This window comes from Somniosus microcephalus, chromosome 5 (genome assembly GCF_052327205.1).
Source record: "Somniosus microcephalus isolate GS21.2 chromosome 5, FLI_Smic_1.0, whole genome shotgun sequence".
Taxonomy (NCBI): Eukaryota; Metazoa; Chordata; class Chondrichthyes; order Squaliformes; family Somniosidae; genus Somniosus; species Somniosus microcephalus.
In genome coordinates, this window is record NC_140991.1 from 17,015,191 (window position 1) to 17,031,131 (window position 15,941).

A 15,941-nucleotide genomic window follows, 5' to 3' on the forward strand; every position below is an offset into this window, starting at 1 on the left:
GTCGCTGAAGGTAAGCATGCAGGTGCAGCAGGCGGTTAAGAAGGCAAATGGTATGTTGGCCTTCATAGCGAGAGGATTCGAGTACAGGAACAAGGATGTCTTGCTGCAGTTGTACAGGGCCTTGGTGAGACCACACCTTGAGTATTGTGTGCAGTTTTGGTCGCCTTATCTGAGGAAGGATGTTCTTGCCATGGAGGGAGTGCAGCGAAGATTCACCAGAGTGATACCTGGGATGGCAGGAATGACATATGAGGAGAGATTGGGTCGATTGGGCTTATATTCGCTGGAGTTTAGAAGAATGAGAGGGGATCTCATTGAAACTTATAAAATTCTAACAGGACTAGACAGACTAGATGCAGGAAGGATGTTCCCGATGGCAGGGGAGTCCAGAACCAGGGGGTCACAGTCTAAGGATAAGGGGTAGGCCATTTAGGACAGAGATGAGGAGGAATTTCTTCACCCAGAGAGTGGTGAACCTGTGGAATTCTCTACCACAAAAGGCAGTTGAGGCCAATTCATTAAATATATTCAAGAAGGAGTTAGATATATTTCTTAAGGCTAAAGGAATCAAAGGATATGGGGAGGAAGCAGGGACAAGGTACTGAATTTGGATGATCAGCCATGATCTCATTAAATGGTGGAGCAGGCTTGAGGGGCCGAATGGCCTATTCCTGCTCCTATCTTCTATGTTTCTATGAGGGGCATAGGTAGGGTTGATAGAAAGGAACTTTTCCCCTTAGTAGAGGGGTCAATACCAGGGGGCATAGTTTCAAGGTAAGGGCAGGAGGTTCAGAGAAGATTTGAGGAAAAACATTTCACCCAGAGGGTGGTTGGAATCTGGAACTCACTGCCTGAAAGGGTGGTAGAGGCAGGAACCCTCACAACATTCAAGAAGCATTTAGATGAGCACTTGAAATGCCGTAGCATACAAGGCTACGGACCAAGTGCTGGAAAATGGGATTAGAATAGATAGGGCTTGATGGCCGGCGCGGACACGATGGGCCGAAGGGCCTCTTTCTGTGCTGTATAATTCTATGAATCTAATATTTTCAGGAGAATATATTTAGGAGATCAATTTATCCTGGTATTATATAGCAACATTATAAGGAAATTAAGAGTCTTGTTACATTTTTCTTGATTTATATTGTCTCAAATACACTCCAGTTGAGTGCATTGCACTGATTTCTCTGAGCAGAACCGAATAATTGACCGCAAGCTGTCCACTCGGAAATGAATGAGTGTTGCACGGACACGGAGCCGGCCGGTCCGATAGTGGAGCACACCACAATCTGGAGAATGGGGAGATCAGAATAGTAACTCCGTGTGATAGAACATAAACCCACCACGGTCACCACGACTTTCATTTACTATCGGTGAGTGGGCGCATGGAATGTGAAGGCGTTGCGAATAATGGGGATTAGACGTTAGCGGCGGGTTGATGATTTAATTGCCGCCGGGTGGAGATTCCCCCTGTGCTGCTGAGTGGTGCGGGCGGGGGGGTGACAGCGAGTGCGGCTGCGCAGGCGCGGTCTCTTTGGCTCTCGGTGTTGGCCGGTTCGCATCGTTCAGCTCAGTGTGCGCAGCGCAGTAAGTACCGAGTGGAGCCGGGCCCGGACCTGCACCCGGGGGATGGGGGCAAACGCCGGCAACCACAGCCTTATAAGCAGCCGCAGTCAGCGGCCCCTGGCGTGAAAAATCTCGAGAGTTTACGGCGTGTGACTGGGTAAAGAGGGAAGGTGGGGGGAGGGGCGACTGTCGTCCCCTGCCGCCGCACAACACCCGCTCCACGTGGTGCAGCTCCTGGCCAGGAAGCTGGCCCGGCTCTGTACTGAACTGCCCGGCACTGAACTACCCTGCCCTGCTCTGTACTGAACTACCCTGCCCGGCTCTGCACTGAACTGCCCGGCACTGAACTACCCTGCCCTGCTCTGTACTGAACTACCCTACCCTGCTCTGTACTGAACAGCCCGGCACTGAACTACCCTGCCCGGCACTGAACTACCCTGCCCTGCCCTGCACGGCACTGCACTATCCTGCCCTGCCCTGTACTGAACTACCCTGCCCTGTACTGAACTACCCTGCCCTGCCCGGCACTGAACTACCCTGCCCTGCTCTGTACTGAACTACCCTGCCCTGCCCTGTACTGAACTACCCTACCCTGCCCTGTACTGAACTACCCTGTCCTGCCCGGCACTGAAATACCCTGCCCTGCTCTGTACTGAACTACCCTACCCTGCCCTACACTGAACTACCCTGCCCTGCCCTGCCCTGTACTACCCTACCCTACCCTGCCCTGTACTACCCTACCCTACCCTACCCTGCCCTGTACTGAACTGCCCTGTCCTGCCCAGCACTGAACTGCCCTGCCCTGTACTGAACTGCCCTGCCCTGTACTGAACTGCCCTGCCCTGCCCTGTACTGAACTGAACTGAACTGCCCAGTACTGCCCTGCCCTGTACTGAACTGAACTGAACTGCCCTGCCCTGCCTGGCTCTGTACTGAACAGCCCGGCACTGAACTACCCTGCCCAGCACTGAACTACCCTGCACTGCCCTGCCCAGCACTGAACTACACTGCCCTGCCCGGCACTGAACTACACTGCCCTGCCCGGCTCTGTACTGAACTACCCTGCTCTGTACTGAACTACCCTGCCCTGCCCTGTACTGAACTACCCTACCCTGCCCTGAACTACCCTGTCCTGCCCGGCACTGAAATACCCTGCCCTGCCCTGTACTGAACTACCCTACCCTGCCCTGCACTGAACTACCCTGCCCTGTACTACCCTGCCCTGTACTACCCTACCCTACCCTGCCCTGCACTGAACTACCCTGCCCTGTACTACCCTACCCTACCCTGTACTACCCTACCCTACCCTGCCCTGTACTGAACTACCCTGTCCTGCCCGGCACTGAACTGCCCTGCCCTGTACTGAACTGCCCTGCCCTGTACTGAACTGCCCTGCACTGTACTGAACTGCCCTGCCCTGCCCTGTACTGAACTGAACTGAACTGCCCTGAACTGAACTGCCCTGCCCTGCCTGGCTCTGTACTGAACAGCCCGGCACTGAACTACCCTGCCCAGCACTGAACTACCCTGCACTGCCCTGCCCAGCACTGAACTACACTGCCCTGCCCGGCACTGAACTACCCTACCCTGCCCTGCTCTGTACTGAACTACCCTGCCCTGCCCGGCTCTATACTGAACTGCCTGGCACTGAACTACCCTGCCCAGCACTGAACTACCCTGCCCTGCCCGGCACTGCTCTGTACTGAACTACCCTGCCCTGCCCGGCACTGAACTACCCTGCCCTGCCCGGCTCTGTACTGAACTGCCCGGCACTGAACTACCCTGCCCTGCCCGGCACTGCTCTGTACTGAACTACCCTGCTCTGTACTGAACTACCCTGCCCAGCACTGCCCTGTACTGAACTACCCGGCACGGCACTGCCCTGCCCGGCACTGCTCTGAACTGCCCTGCCCGGCACTGCTCTGCCCAGCATGGCACTGCTTTGCTCTGCCCTGTACTGCCCGGCACTGCCCTGTACTACCCTGCCTGTATGGCCCTGCCCTGACTTGTACTACCCTGCCTGTACGGCCTGGCACTACCCTGCCCAGCATAGCATGGCCCTGCCCTGTAATGCACTGCCTGCACGGCACTGCCCTGTACTACCCTGCCTGTACGGTCCTGCACTACCCTGTCCAGCACGGCCCTGCCCTGTACGGCACTGCCCTGTACTACCCTGCCCAGCACAGCCCTGTACAGTTCTGCCCCTGCACTACCCTGAGTCAGTTCATCTCAGCCATGGGGGCAGAACAGCTGGCTTCAGCAGCCTTGGGGTTAGGTGAAACCCAACCAGGGTTATGGCCCCTGATCCCAGTCCATTGACTTCTGGGATGTGGGAAATTGGGTGGTTAGAATATTCCACTTGCTAAAAGGCAGTTGGATGCATTTAAGGGGAGGTTTGATGAGGGAGAAAGGGATATGGGGGCAGAGCAGGAAGAGGTAATTAGAGTGGGCGGAGGCTCGTGCGGAGTATAAAGACCAGCACAGAGCTGCTGGGCTGAATGGCCTGTTCCTGTGCTGTACATTCCGTGTAATTCCAGGTCCTTAGGCAGTCCCTCGGAACCGAGGATGACTTGCTTTCACATTAAAATTATGTGATTATAAAATTCCACATAAAAATCAGGTGCAGTGTTGCTGGAGTCCTGATTCACTCTTGAAAGTACAGACCTTGTGTTGCCACACGGGCTGATATTCTGGCTCAAATCGGTGAGTCCTGAGCCTGTTGTAAAGGGTTCAGGTTCGGCCACCTGGCTTTTTCCCCACCTTCGCAATGCGATTTGTACACAGGCTGTGTTTTTGGTGCTAGCTTTGCCTCAAACTTGCGTTGGCCATCCGTTTCTGATTATTTTGAAGTTAAAAGGAGATTTTTATAGGCAGGGAATCATTAATCAATTTGTGAGACTGCAATGTGTCTGGAAGAGCTGACTTAATAGCTCTATATATTTCATACAGGTTTTGGGTGGAGTTCAGTTTAATCTAAATACTAATAAAAATCCAGGATACCTTTCTGCATAATTTTTGTTTGATTTATAACATAAGGAATAGGAGCAGGAGTAAGCCATCTGGCCCCCCTCGAGCCTGCTCCGCCATTCAATAAGATCATGGCTGATCATCTACCTCAACTCCACTTTCCCGCCCGATCCCCATATCCCTCGATTCATTTTATGCACAGTTGCTGATACTGTTCTTTAGGTGCGAGTGAAAACTTACAATTGCTCTTGTTTGTGCCGCGTATATTAAAATATCAGTTTGAACGGGTGATTTCTCCTGACCTCGGGTTGGGTAGTGGGAAAGCTCGGATTTGCTTCATGGCCCCGTGGTAGGGAGGTGGGAAATCAGCCCGAGTTCCTGCTCCCGGTTACTGTCACCGCGGTGACCGTTGCTGGGGAACGTGTGGGCACGGGGCGCGGACTCTGCTGTGATGCTCTCCGTGGCCGAATAGTTTGGCTGTCACTCAGTCTCAAGTGAAGAACCAGCATTCCGAGAGAGAGATCAGAGGGTAAGCCAGCATTACCCCAGCAGGAGGAGAGAAATTGGTAACTGGAGTGAGGGAAGCGAGTTTTCTGTTTCTGATGCAAAATCACTAACTTGAGATTCGATGTTCAATGTAGAAAGTGCTGGTATATCAGACACTGCCGTGAAGTGCTGATATCCAGTTGTCCCTGTGTGGTGTCAATCCAGGCGTGAGGGTATCCATTGTCAGCAGTTTGAGACATTTGATTGTTAGGACTGTGCGCTGCTTACTCATCCCCCTGTGACATTCATCAGAGAACGTGTAGCGATTTTAGGATTATAGTTGATTTCAAAGGGCCCTGCGGCAAAACGGTACGCGGGACACGAGATTTGCCCGAGATGGCAGGGAGGGGTGAATCGCGACGCAGGCACACAGTGTCGCAGTGCCAGGCTTGCCACTGTCTGAAGTGGTACTGCCAAGTGTGAATGGCAGTTGTGGTACAATGGGAGCTTGTCGCGGTGACTAGGTTTGGGGGAGGGGGGGGTGGGTCTGACCAGCTGAGAATCGTCCCATTGTTTGGTGCCAATGAGCATTGTTGATGGTACCAGGGGACTCGGGCACCTGTCACAGCTGCTGCTCCTGAACGCGAAGTGGATGTGTGTGTGTTTCAGGATACTGTTGCTCATCAAACAAGGGGGCAGAGAAAAGGAAAGAAAGACTTGCATTTCTATAGCGCCGGTCACAAACTCGGGTTGTCCCAACGCGCTTTACAGTCAGTTAAATACTTTTGAAGTGTAGTCACTGTCGTAGGAAATGTGGCAGCCAATTTGCGCGCAGCCAATTTGCGCACAGCAAGCTCCCACAAACAGCAATGTGTTAATGACCAGATCATCTGTGATGTTGGTCAGGAGATAAATATTGGCTGGGACACTGGGGAGAACTCCCCTGCTCCTCTTCAAAACAGTGCCATGGGATTTTTTACATCCACCTGAGAGCAGGGCCTTGGTTTAATGTCTCATCCAAAAGGCCGCGCCTTCGACAGGGCAGCGCTCCCTCAGCACTGCACTGGAGTGTCAGCTTAGATTATGTGCTCAAGCCTCTGGAGTGGGACTTGAACCCACAACCTTCTGACTCCGAGCCGAGAGCGCTACCTGCTGAGCCACGGCTGACTTGCTTCCAGATCCGGGCTGAGATGTGTGAGGCCTGTGTGAGCAGAATTGGGCTCGTGGTCTGTCACTGCTGCTAATGACTTGATTCTCCATTTTACTCAGTGTCTCCTGCTGATCTCGGATGAGGTGGAGGTGGAGGAGGAGCCTCAGTGTTGCTGGGTTGAAAAGGAGAGTCTTCACCTCCACCCCACCTTCCTCTTTCTGGTCCGCCGGTGCTCGAAAGTGCATGCAGGGGGGCATCAGGTTTGTGCTTTGGTTGTGCCTTCATGGTCGAATAGCCTGCAGACCCTCATTGCTTAGGCTTGCATAGGAAGAATTACTCTGTGGGTGAACTACCAGAGAGAGAAGGGGGTGAGGAATTGCCAAGGACGGTGGGAGGGGAGAAAGAAGGTTTAAGGCTGTAGAACACTCTAGATGTTCATCTGTCCATAAACTGCTGACGTAAACTTTGCATGAACCCCAGGGATGGACAGTTGCTGTGTCCCTCGTTCGCTGCTGCCCACTGTGGCTGGTTTATGATCTGGAATGCAGGTGGTTAGCAGTAATGCTGTACGTTTGTATCGTGCCACTAAACCACTTTAATTTTCTTCTGTTTCTCTTTTCAATGCTGGCTGTTGTAGGATAAGAAGGTGAGTACCTGTCAAAGTACAGCTTCCTTTCTCCTCCCTCCCCGGGTCTTTTCCAAAGCGCCCACTGTATTGCAGGATTAACCTTGGTTAAAGACGGGACCTTGTACCTCAGGTCAATCCCTAACTTGCTATCAGGTTGAACGCTGGAAGTGTCCTCACAGTGCCTACTTGTTAGACTGCGGCTAATTTTACTAGTCTCCGTCTAACGGACCGAGGTTAAGCTCGAGTCCCTAATTTTGGGAGGGGTGGGGGGGATTTATAAACTGCCTTTATTTTATATGTTGAAGCGATACTTTTTCCTAGTGGGCTTTAGTGCCGTTTCCAGCACAGTGCTGCAGTCTAGGTAAATCACGATACCCCACTGCTTCCCCCTCCCCTTTCCCATCGCACCACTTGACCCTCTCCCTGTCGCACCACGCTACCCGCTTCCTCTCCCTCTCACACCATCCCCTTTCTCCCTCTCCCCTTCGCACCACTCGACCCTCTACCCCCTCCCCCTCGTGCCCCTTAATCCCCTCCCCATACACCTCGCGCCACCCGACCCGCTCCTTCTCCCTCCCCCTCGCACCGCCTGACCCTCTTGTCCCTCTCGGTACGCCTGGCCATCCCCCCCCCCGCCCCACACCCGTCTCTCGATGCGCACGAGTTAGTGCTTCAGGAAAGGAGGGGAAAGGACTATTTAAAACGTACGGCCTAGTCTTGTTTGGCGTGTGTGTCTTGAACACTGTGTTTCTGGTTTCCCAGCATCTATTTAAACACCAATTGTTCCGGGTCATAGTGATCATACTGCACAGGGGGCTAAATTGGGTTAGGAGGATTGCCCTCAAAAAGCAGGGCACTGTGATATCAGAAACACAGGCCAGGTCCCGCCAGAGTAAATGCTCTGGTGTTTTGCTGGAAGTCTGTCGTGCCCGGAGTTATCCTCCTGGTTTATCCGTGATGTGCCTCGTGATAGTTAGCGCTCAGTGAGCGATGCTGCCCTCTGCTTGTGTCTTTCTTTGTTTACCGTGTAATTTCTTTCCTCCTCCTTGTGTTGTGCTGCATGCTGCAGAGGATGAGGATCCGGAAGCACCCCTACCTGCTGGAGACCATCTGGATGGACAAGTACAAGTTCGACGAGGCGGAGAGGCTGTTCCACGAGGGCCAGCAGGCCTCGCTCATTGCCTCCACCGCGGGGCTGGCTGCCCAGGAGGCCCAGCTGCTGCGGGGGGCCTGGCCGCCGGCCGTGGAGGAGGGGCGACAGGAGCGCGAGGCGGGCAAAAAGAGGCGCAGGAAGCGTTCTCCGCGCGCCAAGCCGGTGCCTGCGGCGGACCCGGTCTGCTCTGATCGGCGCTCGCCGGAAGAGGCGGAACGCGCCCGGCGGCTGAAGATGGCCGATTCCGCGCCCGGCGGAGCAAACCGTCCCCCCGCAGCCTGCCACCACCTGATCTGCGGCGTCTGGGTCAACAAGTGCGCCTTTGACGAGGCTGAGCGCCTGTTCGTCGCGCGGTCGCAAGCCCGCGGCATCCCGCGCTCTCTCCTGATCCCAGGCCCCGGGGTCACCGCTGTTCCCAAGCTGTGGGCCACTCCGGACGAAGGCTACATCAGCGCCACGCCCGTCACCCCCGTGACCCCTGGCTTTCCTGGCCGCGCGCCCGCCAGCCCACCGGTCAACGGGACCTTCCCCAGCGCCAGCTGGTGCCTGCTGGCACCCGAGGTGTGGCTGGAAAAGCCGCTGTATGACGACGCCGAGCGGCTCTACTACGAGGCGCTGCCCGGCAGGCCACGCCAGGCAACGGGTCGGAGACCCCCCAGCGCCACCCTCGCCAAGTCCTGCCCGTCGCCCGCAGCGGGCCAAGAGCTTGCGGCTGCCGCTCGCTACCTTGTTCACGAGGACAGCGAGCCGGTGTGGTTCAAGAAACCTGCGTACGACGCCGCAGAATTACTCTACCACCTGGCCGGAATCCGGAGAGCGGCCGGCAAGACCCGGGAGCTGGCGTCCCACCCACCGCGAGCACACCTGCCGGAGAGACCTGCACCGCGCCCTGCGGGGCTCCAGGATAAGTAGGCTTGCATCATATTTAATACACCCTAACTTTTCACTCCGCCTCTCTTATTTCCAGCATTACATTGTCTTTTTAGTATCATTTTTTGAGTCATCCGTCAGCCAGTGTTAGCTCTAAATTGTTTTGGGGGGGCTTTGCGGGTCCTATAATGGGCTGCGTGGCACATTCCAAATGCTGCGCATGTGCGTTTTATTGTCGCTCAAAGGCCTGTGAGCCGGCTACACAGGAGCTCCAGAGCCCCGCGCGGCTTAAAGGGAACACTGCCTTCGACACGAGTTGGAACTGATTTCCTTTACTAGATGTGCAGCAAAATGTGAAGACGGCCTGCTCCCATTGAAGTCACGGTGGGGGGGGGGCTAGAAATTCATCCCACCCGACGTTCGGTGCCACTGACGCCCCAGGCGGATCTCGCCCCCACCCGCCCGTCTTTTTGCAGCTGATACGTGTTTTCCGGTGGTCCTTTCTCCCGCACGAACTTCCACCCACGTCGGGGGTGGGATCCAGAGCCAGTTGAGTGCGTTGGCTGAGAGGCGAAAGCTGTCCGCGGGGAAGGTGAGCCGCTGCCTTCATTAGTTTCCAGTCTTTGCAGCGGGTGTTCGGGTAATCCGGGGCCACCGGTAGCACTTCCCGCGAGGGCAGCTGTCGCTCTTCCGTTTTTGCTCCAATTCGCGGGCACTTCCCTGTCTGGAATGTGACAACTAAACACGCATTAACGAGCTGGGGAGCGAGGGGCAGTGGGGGACCGTATTATATGTGCCTCGGGGAGCATGGATCACTGCGAAAGAACGATGCGATCTATAGGCTCTGATTGTATCGGAGGTAGTGAGTGAAGCTCGGTCACTTTACATTTGTTACTGGATGGGGTCGCAGCACTTTGAGTAACAGACTGGGGGATGTTATGGTTATGAAAGGTTTATTGTGCCATTTTAGGTATCTTCAGTGAAGCATTTACACCTGCCCGAGGTCTACATGTTAATTTTATTTTCAATCCTGGGGTGTTGGCAAGGCTGGTGTTTATTGCCTGTTGCTGGTTGTCCTGAGTGTTGGTGTGGGACTGGAGTCACATATAAGCCAGACTGGGAATGGGCAGCAGATTCCTTCCCTAAAATGGCATTGGGGAAGCGGTTGGGTTTTTGCGATAATCTTACCGCTCCATGGTCACTTGTATTGACACCGGCGTTTTATTTTAAATCTGAATAAAAACTCTCAAACGGCCTTGTTCTCTGGATTATCAGTCCCGGTCCCTGGATTACTAGTTCAGCAACATAACTACGTGTACAGAATCATAGAATAGTACAGCACAGAAGGAGGCCATTTGGCCCATCGAGTCTGCGCCGGCTCTTTCGCACAGCAATCCGGTTAGTCCAACTCCCCCGCTCATTCCCCATAGCCCTGCAATTGCTGCTCAGCCACCCTAATAGACACCATGCAGATAATATTTACACCAACCACCCACCCTATCGTACACTTCCTATATGCCAAGGATTCTGGAAACAGTTACCCGCTCCTCTTGCCGTACAGTCACCAGTTTTCATCCCTGCTGGCCTCGCCCTTTGTGGGCTCGGCTATTTTTCCTTCCTTCCGGGGCCTCCTATTCTCCCTGCCCTTCGCTACGCCCGTGCAATCCGTGGCCTTCCCTGCGCGGCTGGTGCCCTTTGGCCACCCGGGGCCTCGTTGCCCGTGTGGGGTCCGTGCCCTCGTTCCTTCTGACCTGCTGCGCTCTGCGTTGACCGACCCACCAGGCATCTGATCGTTCAGTAGTTAACAGCAGATGTTCTACGTGAGCGGCACGAGGAGGAGCAAGGCGACGTTTATGTTGGGTGGGGCGAGGGGGCCCCTGCAACTGCTTCTGATGTGGGGTACTGCGCCTAAATGGTACCTCGTCCTTTCTTTTTCCGGACCTGTGCGTTTCGAGCAGTCAGTGTTTTTATTTCCAACCCGCCCAGCCCTTTCATCTCGTTTGTTACTTGAATCCCGTTTATGTCGCTGCTCCTTATTCTCTGCCTCTTTAATATAAATGACACGCGGCCTCAGTCAGTCACGACATGTAATAGTGTCTCAACCTTTTCCTGCCTGCCATAGCCTATAACCAAAACACCCTCTCCCCCTGTCGGTGTGAAATGATTATCTTGCTGAGAATGGCCACCGTTCGTCCCACAGACATGATGATGATGCCTAGTTAGCGGGCGTGGCGATCTTGCTGTAATCCGAGCAGTGCTTTTAACCACGTGATCGCTGGCTAACCACTCCTGGCAGTCGGTGATGGAAAGCCCCTTTAGTTGATTTGGCGTTGTGTTTGTGAGTCGGGGTGAGGGGAGAGAGCGAGCTGTGGCTGGGAGACATCAAGCGTTGGGCTGCAGATCAGTCGAGTTGCCGTAGCAAAGGAAAGTTGGACTGGGAATTTTTTTTGGGGGGGTTGTGGGAGCAGAGGACTGCATAGAAACATAGAAGATAGGAGCAGGAGTAGGCCATTCGGCCCCTCGAGCCTGTTCCGCCATTTAATGAGATCATGGCTGATCATCCAAATTCAGTACCCGGTCCCTGCCTTCTCCCCATATCCCTTGATCCCTTTAGCCTTAAGAAATATATCCAACTCCTTCTTGAATATATTTAATGAATTGGCCTCAACTGCCTTCTGTGGTAGAGAATTCCACAGGTTCACCACTCTCTGGGTGAAGAAACTCCTTCTCATCTCAGTCCGAAAAGGCTTATCCTTAGACTGTGACCCCTGCTTCTGGACTCCCCGACCATCGGGAACATCCTTCCTGCATCTAGTCTGTCCAGTCCTGTTAGAATTTTATAAGTTTCAATGAGATCCCCTCTCGTTCTTCTAAACTCTAGCCTAATCGACCCAATCTCTCTCCATACGACTGCATGTGTCAGGTGTGAGGCGGGTGCGCTCATTTTACATTCCGACTCCCGGACTTGGAATCTGAGGCTGTCTGGGATAGTTTAGGAGGGCTGGGGTTTGTGTTGGGCGCATTGAATGTGAGCGTGTGTAGCAGAACATCGGCTGCATGGTGCATGCATCCCAGCTCTGCTTGTGGTAGCACTCTTTAATTTTTTGCACTTGCTGCTTTATAAGGGGCGGGGGTGAGGAATTACAGCAGCTGCCCAGCACAGTGAAAAGGATTGGTCCTTCCAGCTCGCGTGATCAGCGATCGCATGCAGTTGAGGACACTTGTGATGCACTCCACGGTCGAGTAGCTCTCAGCCGAGGCTTGCGTGCAAAGAACGGTCGCTTGGTGAGGTGACCGCGCCTGCGGAACTATCGCGAGTCGACGTTGAGGGGGGTGTGGAGAGGCACACAAATACAGTGACCCACAGGTTAAGTTGGACTTTCCTGTACTTTGGAGGGAGGGTGCGGTCACAGGAGCTCCTGTCACCTTTTGTTATAAACCCCACTCCCTCGTGGCGGTGGTGGGGAACTCACCTTTGGGGTGTTAGCCGCCCACACTGTCCCGCCACCACTTAGTTTTGATGATACGAGCTATAAACCACAGTAGAAGCTAACGGTGTTATAACCATTTACCTCCTGTAATAGTGTGTTAGAGGAGCGAGCAGCAATTGTATGTTAGAATGGGGCAGCACTGGGGTAGGTGGGAGGGAGGCTCCACTTTTCTCTCTTGTCCTGGGCTATTATCTCTGTCTGTTAATAGCGGGGTGTTTTGTGGAATCATTGCGAATGTGCCTCTCATCAGATCTCTCCCACCTTGTAGGACCATGGCAGTTAACTTTTTGACAGAGGAGAAAATCTGGTTTGATAAATACAAGTACGATGACGCAGAGATGCACTACTACATTCAGCTGAACGGACCGACCACTACCACAGTGCAGAATCCTCCGGCTGTGCAGGTACAGTACAGTGCACTAGTATTAACCCCTGTGTGTGTGTGGTAACATTTTACACACTTAACTCGTGTTGTAAATGGGCGGCAGTATCAACCCCTTCGAGTAACGAACGTCTCAATTTCTGTCAGTAAAACGTGTCTTCTGTCATAAGAGCTGACTTGACCATGCAAGATGCTGATCTGTGTACCCGTTCGCTGTTTGCAAAAAAAGACAGTGTTGAAATGTGGCCGTTTTGATTGCAAACCGAAATGTGCCCAGGTCGGTCTGCGACTGAAGAGTAGCTTGATGCCCTGGCTTGTAACCCCTTATCGCGCTTAAACTTTCTCTTTCAGGTACTGAACCACCTGCGGTGCTTTCCCACGTTTACCATTTCTTATTTCATATCGAAACTTTCTTTTCACCTCCCGGCGGACTGGACTTTGTTATAGTAAAGTCTAAAATCCAACTGCCTGGATGCTTTCAGTGTAAAACATCTTGCATTTATATAGCGCCTTTAACGTAGTAAAACTTCCCACGGCGCTTCACTGAAGCGATTAACAAACAAAATTTGACCCCGAGCCGCATGAGATATTAGGACAAGTGACCAAAAGTTCGGTCAAAGAGATGGGCTTAAAGGGGGCGGAGAGGTTTAAGTATGGAATTCCAGAGCTTCCCCGGACACAGCCACCAATGGTGGGGCGATGGAAATCGGGGATGTGCAAGAGGCCAGAATTGGAGGAGCGCAGAAATCTCAGAGGGTTGTCGGGCTAGTTTCTGCCGTTGGCTTAACCTGCGGCAGAGTGCAGTTGGTTTTGTAGCAAACAGCACTCGATCAGGAGTGCCCAAATCACACTGCCGTGCATCACACTTTGCACTTGGATTTCTTACTTGGTTAGCGTCAGTGATTTGAGATACATGGAAATTCATTTGAACGTTGATTCAAACTTGATGCGCAGTACCTGACCCTCCAGAATGCTCAACAATGAATCCCACAAGAAACATGCTCGGACTCCCCCCTTTCACCCACCCCCCACCCCTCCTCTCTCCCGCCCCCCACCTCTCCTCTCGCTCTAGATGACCAGTGTCTTGTCAGTCTTCAAGTTAATGAGACAGATCTGCCCTGTATAGTAAGGAGCATTACACCCAAGTGTCCTCAAAAATAACCCTTAACTTGTTCCGTTTAATCGGACACCGAACTCTGTCTTCAGCACTGCAATAGTCGAGTTCTTTTATACACGCTATAGGAAGTGTGGTGGTAAGGGCTGTGAATTTGGCTACAATTGCTGATTGTACCAGAAATGGCTGCCGATTTCCTTGCCTGTACATCGTGCCCCCACGTCGCACGACTAACTTACTTGATGCCTAGACTGGAACCAGCTGCAGAGAGGCAGGCCCCAGCCTACAGTGACCTCAAGTGGGGATGTCACTGTCCAAGCCCCTCGCAGAGGCCCTGAACCCGGTGACGAGTACACTATGTGTAGACTTGGATGTCTACAACATCCATTTTGTGCATAGATCCTTGCCCCATGCTGAAAGCAGCTGAGGAAACTGAGACTTGGGGCAACAGCTGCTGGAAGATGCTAAGATGGAGCCCGGCTATAGGAACACACGCTGCTGTATCCAGGGTTCAGGACCTACCGCAATTGGATTGCAAAGAGGCAAGCAGCTGCCGCTTTAAGCTCCGCACCCCACCATTCGACAGGGTACGGTATGTACCCACGCTGTGGGCAGGGGGGATGGTTCGCTGCCCTTGTGTATTATTTTGATGAGTTGTGTCGCTCTTGCTAGTGAGGCATTTCTTGCACCTGCTGCAGTTGTCTAGTGGGAGGGTGAGCAGGGCCGAGGCGGTTTCAAGACGTCGAGCCTCTGATGGAGTCGACAGAACCGACGCGAGCACCGTGGCAGTCTCTGGAATCCAATACCTGAAACGGTTGGGTTGGCCACTCTGCAGTGATCGTTACTGGGACCTGGAGGAGAGACCACGTCGTGCCCCATAGCTCCAGATAACCCTACAAGCGGATGGCTGAGGGTGGTCCAGCTGGACAGCAGTGGGAAGCTCACTTGTGCCCCATCCCGAGAAGCTGGTTAAACTCAAAAGTAGCACCGAGAGCACTGGGGCTCCCCAGGTCTCAATCGTTGCTTACCTGCATGTAAGGGCTCAGACTTGGACAGTTGAGGTCCCTGTGTGTGAGAGAGAGCACGCGAGTGCTATTTATATCGGGCGTAAGGAAAGGTGATCTGTCGATTTCTTAGCTCTGTTTGGAGACTCTTGGTGGCATTTTCCGCACAGTTGGATACCTAACTGGCCAAAATGAGCACTGATGTGGGAGTGAGCTGCTGCTTTGGTCCCCTCGGTATGATTCTTAGATCAAGCATTGGTCGGAGCTAATTGGCGATCGTGCTGGCACCAGTTATTTTGGGGTTATTGAAGTTAATTTCAGCTCCCAGAGTAATGAGCAGCTTCCCACATAAACAGATCAGAGGAGAGACGGGTTAATGTTTCAGCTGTGGTCACTTGGTCAAGAATCTTCCAATGCTGTGTAGGTTTTTCTTCTAATTAACCTCATTAGTTTTGTTGCCTTTTGCGGACTGCGATGCCCAGAGTAAGCCACTAGATAGTGTAGTTTCATTCGTTGGTGTCTGTTGTGGGGGGAGGTAAAGAGGGTGAAGCTGAAGTGGCAGAAACAACAGCTGGTTGTGGTGCAGTCTTTGACGCACAGTTAGAAAGCTTCACGCTCACTCCCCCACTCCAGACGTCAGTAGTTATCGTGGTGTCATCGAATGCAATGGCGCTCAGAAACCCGCTCCTGACTCTTACAAATGTTATTAAATAAGTGTGGATTTTATGTGGGATAGGGCCTAAATGGCCGAGGATGGAAATGTTGGTGTTTGTCGGTGTTACCTGGACAGAACAGAGTCTCCATGTGTTTCTCTATGTTGCTGCGATAATTCTCTCTTGATCTCGGGAGTCAGATAATAATGTGTAGAATTCGGATGGTACAGGAGAATTGCCTCCTATAAATGGAACACACATCAGCTTGATTCTGACTGCTCTTTGGTAAAGCTGTGAATCCTTTTCCTGCACCCCCCACTCCGCGTTTGACGAATTTTCTAAAGTTCTAAAATTGCTAACCCAGGTGTCAGAAAATACATAGAAAACAATGGATCCTAATTTCCCATACACTCGCCATGCTGTAAATGTGTCGATTCATTCCTCGTGCCGCCTACCCCTAGTGCCTGACTTGGAGGG

General features: G+C 53.0%; 1 protein-coding gene across 10 annotated transcripts in view; it reads left to right on the forward strand.

Annotated features, from left to right (window-relative positions):
• Window positions 1-1,529: 1,529 nt before the first annotated feature.
• The window catches only part of LOC147116920 (uncharacterized), a 46,961-nt gene continuing 32,549 nt past the window's right edge, over window positions 1,530-15,941 (forward strand). For 2 of the 10 annotated variants that reach the window (XM_085987371.1, XM_085987375.1), the window contains exons 1-3: window positions 1,530-1,587; window positions 7,867-8,858; window positions 12,580-12,715. In XM_085987371.1, the coding sequence (XP_085843497.1) occupies window positions 7,870-8,858; window positions 12,580-12,715 (1,125 nt within the window). In that variant the 5' untranslated portion in view covers window positions 1,530-1,587; window positions 7,867-7,869. Of the gene's footprint in view, window positions 1,588-7,866; window positions 8,859-12,579; window positions 12,716-15,941 lie in introns of those variants that run through there. The other 8 variants (XM_085987372.1, XM_085987376.1, XM_085987370.1 and 5 more) reach the window with 5 other exon arrangements.